Here is a 6,038-nt window from a genome sequence, read left to right as displayed (position 1 = left end):
AACTACCCATCTGTCCATCCTTTTGATAGGGCGCATTTCCTCCTATTATTTAGTTCCCAGCCCTGAGCCCCTTGCAACCACATCTGTGCGATATCCGCAACATTGTACCTGCCAATTTAAATCTCCAACAATCTCATTTACCTTGTGTCATATACTACATGCATTAAAGTACAACACCCTCAGTCCTGTGTAAATTGCCCCCCTCTCATAGTTATTTCCTTATCTGCTGTGCCTGAAGTTAGATTCCTGATCCTTTCCATACACTCTACCTCCTACATTTATATGTCAATCATTAACGTACACCAAAAAAACACAAGGTGCCCAGCACTGAACATTGGTATGACACAGGGCTCCAGTCACACAATGACCTTTGACCATCACTTTCTTCCTGTTGCCACTAAACCAATTGTTTTTTACATTCATTTACGGGATGAGAGCATTGCTGGCTAGGCAGCATTTATTGCCCATCCCTAATTGTCCAGGAGGTAGTTAAGAGTCAACCACATGGCTGTGGGTCTGGACTCACTTGGAAGCCAGACTAGTTAAGGATGGCAGTTTCCTTCCCTAAAGGACAGTAGTGAACCAGATGGGTTTTTCCTGACAATTGATAATGGATTTGTGGTTATCATTGGACTATTTAATTGCAGTGGGTTTTTTTTTAATTGAATTCAAATTCCACCATCTGCTGTGGCAGGATTCACACCCCCACATCTCCAAAACATTACCTGTGTGCCTCGATTAACAGTCCAACAACAATACCGCTAGGTTGACACCTCCCTGTTCTGGATCCAATTTGTCAAATTGTCCTGGATTCCATGGGCTTTTAGCTTTCCAACCAATTTACCATGCAATTCCTTGTCAAAAACCTAACTGAGATCCATGTAGACTGCATTAACTGCCCTACCCTCATTTGCACAACTAGTTACTTCAGACCTGTTAGACATGATCTTCCCCTTACAAAGCCATGGTGATTATAGTTGATAAATCTTTGCCTGTCCAAGTGGAGATTAATTCTGTCCCTCAGAAATTTCCCCAATAATTTCCATATCACCGATGTTAGACTCACTGGTCTGTAGTTGTCTGATGTATCCTTATCACATTTCTTACTTAACGGTGTGTCATTAGCTGTCCTCCTGTGACCAGAAATGATTTGAAAAATTAATATCGAAGTCCCTGCATTCTTCTCCCTTTCCTCGTACACAGCCTGGGATTCATTTTATCTGGGCCTGGGGATTTATCACTTTCAGGCCTTCCAAAACCACTAATACCCTCTCGTTCTTGCATGCTGTCTCTCTTTCTCCTGCTGTCTCACTGTCTGACTCTTGCTTTGCTAATTCGTTGAAGTATATCTCAGTCCCTCTGATTTGTATGCCTACATTATCCTTCTCTACCGTGAATATTCATTTAGAACCTCAGCAATGTCATTCGGCTCCACACACATTGCCATTTGGTCCATAATAGACCCTCTCTTTCCCTGGTTGTCTCTTGGCCCTAATACACTTAGAAAAGACCTTTTTAGATTTTCATTAACTGCCCACCAATTTTTTGATTTATGTCGGTTCTTCGCTATCCTAATTTCTTTTTCAGGAACTTTCTGCAGTTTTTGTAGTTCTATAGAGCATCTGTTGTAAATTCGTTCCAGCATCACACCCCACCCCTCCGCGGCTGTCCCCGCCATCCTCTCTTGTAGGACTTTCTACTTGCCAGGACAAGAGGGAGTTGTATTCAGATTATAATCAATGGTGTCAAACGTAGTGAATTTCCTCAACTTATGTTTGGTAAGAAACAGTGAACATGACTAATAAATAGCCAGCTTGACAAGGCGCTTTTACAACTTCTCTGACAGGAAAGCTCATCATTAAGTGCTGACCTCCAATTTCCATCCTTTCTCAGTGCAGTATTGCCTCATTACTGTGTTGAAAATTGTGAACAGTTTTCTAGTCATATTATGTGAAACAATTTTATAATAACTTTTTAGTGCTGAAGAGGATATTTGAATTATATCAAGTCCATAGAGTTTTTATAATTCATTGGGAGGGGAAGCTCAAAGCAAAGCAGTTGAGACAACTGCTCTTACGTTAAGAGAAGGACTACAAATATATTCTAAATATAATGTGACCTTATTCCTATACTTTGTAGACCATTCACGATGGAGTCGCTTGGTGGATCTTACACTTGTTCGTTGTCACGCAATCAAGCTAGAGTCATTCAGTCAATTTGTAGAAATGCTACCAAGCTTGGAGTTCATTTCATTGGATCAGATGTTCCGGGAGCCTCCAAAGGTGTGATTTGGACTTTGCAAAAAAAAAGGATTTTGACAATACCTACAAATTTCTAGCATTATTGTTTATAACCTTGATGCCCTTTTTTGATTGAAACTCCTCTGTCATGCAGTGTTTGGATATCTTGACTTATAAGAAACTTATATGTTAACACATTATAAATTTGAGACATGGATTTTCCACTGTTTTATCTACTGAACAACCGATACTGTCATAAGTCTTCAGCCATGCTCTCTGGGGGAATACCTTGAGGAAGAGTGATTCACCCAAGCAGATTTTTGCAGGGTGGGAGTAGAAGGGAGAAAAGTAATAGTGACATCCAGCTGCAAGGTCACCAGGGTGTCATTATTCACTCTCATTATGAGATATCTGAGCTGATGGGTATTTTGTTTCATTGGAAGAAGTGAGCTAGAGAAAGAAAGGAATTTGCCAATAAGTTGAACAATTTGAACTTCACTAAAATCCTCCTTCACCACTTATGATGATGTGGGACTGCTTTTGAATCTTTTGAGTTGCATTTTGTGCAAGCTACTATGTGTGTTGGGTGAAAAATATTTGATTTACAATGAATTATAATCAGTGAAGTGTGCCGCATTGACTGGTCAATGTTATTATGGTGCTTTTGTAAACTGCATTACACTAGTGCAATGATGAAACTTTAAAATACTGGTTGTAAAATCACTGTAATGCTTATCTATCACATCAGGGCTGTGCTCGTGTAGGGTTGAGTGCTGGCACAGGAATTGGTGTTTCTTCTGCTCTTGTTAGCAATCAGAATTCCAACAATGATAATGATAACCAAAATAATCACGCCAATATCAATAATAACAATAATGAGGAGAATGATGCCCGACAAGAGAGAGCAGTTCCTGACTTGCCAAACCCAGTGAATGGTAAGTTTTTAATGTCTTTAAAGACATTCAGAGCTTCTCTATTTATAATACCTATGGTGTTCACCCTTTAATCAACAGTCCTGTTGTATGTTAGATTTGTGTTGTGAGCTTTACTTTTATTTTTAAAAAAGTTATTTAGCACCTGACAAAACTATGAAAACTTTCTATACAAAGTCCAAACTGACAGATATTTGTTATGGAGTTTCCCACTGCAAGAAAAAAAACTGGTCATTCCTATTTAAGAGAAACTAAATGGAGACCTATGAGAATTGTTTAAATTAATGAGCATGCTGTGGTAATATCTTTGACAATATTCTTAAAGTTGGCAAGGAACAAATGAGATACTGGGTTTTTTTTATTGTATTGCAGAAAGTTACCTCACTGAGTTATAGTTTGAAAAATGTTTCTCCTTGTCTTCTTTTATCTTGCCAAATTCTGAAAATTAGTTAGTGACCCCTTCTTTCAGGCTTCTGCCACTTCTCTTTATCTGGTCTATAAAATTTGTCTGCTGCTGGCACAGTTTTTCTTCCATTTTTATAATTTAGATAACCAAGATATGTAAAGGAAATTTTGAATTATTGAGAAAATCAGGAAATGTCTTATTTGAGTATTGCAAGGGGGAAATAAACGCACATAGTTTTTAAAATTGATTTTGTGGGATGTAGGCATCGTTGGCTGGCCAGCATTTATTACCCGTCCCTCGTTGCCCTTAAGAAGGTGGTGGTGAGCTGCCTTCTTGAACTGCTGCAGTCCACCTGCTGTGGGTTGACCCACAATGCCATTAGGGAGGGAATTTTAGAATTTTGACCCAATGACCATGAGGAACAGCGATATATTTCCAAGTCAGGATGGTGAGTGGCTTAAGGAGGAATTTGAAGGTGGTAGTATGTCGGCTCCCCTTGTCCTTCTAGACGGAAGTGGTCCTGGGCTTGGAAGGTGCTGTCTGAGGGTGTTTGGTGAATTTCATCAAAGCTTTCATCTTCCATTCAGCAGGACAATTTTCAGAGATACCAAAGTAAAGGGAAAGTAATGTTGATACTCTGAGAGAAGAGTGCCTGATCGGTTGGCAAGTGGTCTCTGATTAATAGATGCTTTGCCATGAAGGCTGAACCAGTACCAGGGCGGCACAGAGGTTGGCGCTGCAGCCTAAGTGCCAGGGACCAGAGTTTGAGTTCAGCCTTGGGCAACTATCTGTGTGGAGTTTGCACATTCTCCTTATGTCTGCATGGGTTTCCTCCCCTCTGGGTGCTCTGATTTCCGTGTAGAGTTCAAAGATGCACAAGTTAAGTGATTGGCCATGCTAAAAATTGCCCCATAGGTGTCCAGGGATGCTCAGATTGCCGAGGTATAAGTGCAATGTGGAGTCACAGGGATGGGGTGGGAAGCTCTTCTGATGGTTGTTGCAGACTTGTGGGTTGGATGGCCTCTTTCTGCATTATAGGGGTTGTATGATTCTAATCTACTGATTGACAGTTAACTGCCAACCTTCCTTAAACTTCAAGGCACGTTGACTAGTGAAGGCAGTGATGAATCAACCAGAGAATTGCTGTCACCAATTTTGTTACATTGAAATGGGCACTCTACACATCATCTATCTGTCTGAAAAGGCCCTGTATGTTAATATACATTATGTTCACTGCAACCAAGTGCATCACAACTCAAACCTAATTGTTGATCTTAAATTGGTTAATCTTTTTCACCCAACCAGAAGTCTGTTGGAAATACTGTCAAGTTGCAGAGGTATAATCTAACGTTGGACCCTGTGTAATGAGCTGTATAAGAACAGGCTAGTTGGGTGTGGTTAGTTCCTTGCTTGTTGTGCCAAGACATGCTGTTTGGAATGCCTGTGTACCTAGGATCACACTGGCACTGAAAATTCATATACCACATTATTCATTTGTGTGATAGGCAGGATGTCTTTATGGCTGATGGCTGCATCCTGTTAATGGCAAGTATCATTGTGTTGTTACTGCATAGAAGCAGCATCAAGCTAGCTTCATATATTGCTCAAACCTCTGAGATGCCTTATCCCTCCAAGGTAGTCTGATATAAATTGAATACTTTTCAGGACCTAAAGACACGACCATAGGCCTGACCCATTCATAATGTTATGTAGGAATAATCTAATCAGGATAGCCATTATCCCACAGCTTAGCTTTGATGTGTGCTATTTCAGCATCGTACTTATATGGTGAAAGAATTACTTTGCTCTTATTTGTAAAGTTGCAATAAGGTCAGTCTTCTATCGCATGGAATTGCAGGAATCCTAGCATATATGTTGACCTGTGGACCTAGGTTTATAATAAATTGGTGTGTTCTTCATGAGAACACTTCTACCAATCAAAGTCCACTTGCCAACCAGTCTTTTCTCGTACACTCTAAATGTTGGTTTCTCTTAACTTTCGTGTTACTACAAGTTACCCTGATGAGTGCAAGACGAAAAACTTTGTAAAAGGGTCTGTCTTCAGCAGCATTCCAGTTCTATACAACAAAACAAAAATATTGTTTCGAGGGTGACATATTAGAGGCATCAGACGAGGCTAAATGCTGACTATTATGTAAATAAACTGCAGTTTTGTTTTCACTGAAATTTTTCAAGTATTGCAGTGGAGCTTTATTCATGATGCTTGTTCATTCCATGATTTTATTTTTAGATGTTTTAATCATTTGTAGGTATTTTGCTGTTTCAGATCAAGGACTCGAAGCTGTCCAAGGAAGTAGACCTAATGGTGCTGAATGTAACTCTGACCAGAATAGTGGGCATTCTGTGACACCCATGGATATAGATGAAGAACAAGCAGGTAAAGTGTGCTGTAATAAATTTGGATTTATTGACAAAAGCCTTATTACTACGCTGAGTTGT

The 6,038-nt window shown here is 39.8% G+C and overlaps 1 protein-coding gene across 4 annotated transcripts in view; it reads left to right on the top strand.

The window, feature by feature from the left end:
* Positions 1–6,038, top strand: part of fbxo38 (F-box protein 38) — a 54,655-nt gene that overhangs the window by 16,263 nt on the left and 32,354 nt on the right. For all 4 annotated transcript variants that reach the window (XM_048603749.1, XM_048603748.1, XM_048603750.1 and 1 more), the window contains 3 exons: positions 2,140–2,282; positions 2,989–3,175; positions 5,866–5,976. In XM_048603749.1, the coding sequence (XP_048459706.1) occupies positions 2,140–2,282; positions 2,989–3,175; positions 5,866–5,976 (441 nt within the window). The remainder of the gene's footprint in view (positions 1–2,139; positions 2,283–2,988; positions 3,176–5,865; positions 5,977–6,038) is intronic.

The sequence above is a fragment of the Rhincodon typus genome, chromosome 12 (genome assembly GCF_021869965.1).
Source record: "Rhincodon typus isolate 14 chromosome 12, sRhiTyp1.1, whole genome shotgun sequence".
Taxonomy (NCBI): domain Eukaryota; kingdom Metazoa; phylum Chordata; class Chondrichthyes; order Orectolobiformes; family Rhincodontidae; genus Rhincodon; species Rhincodon typus.
The sequence above is the reverse complement of the archived record's forward strand: the minus strand, read 5'-3'. Positions and strand labels throughout refer to the sequence as shown.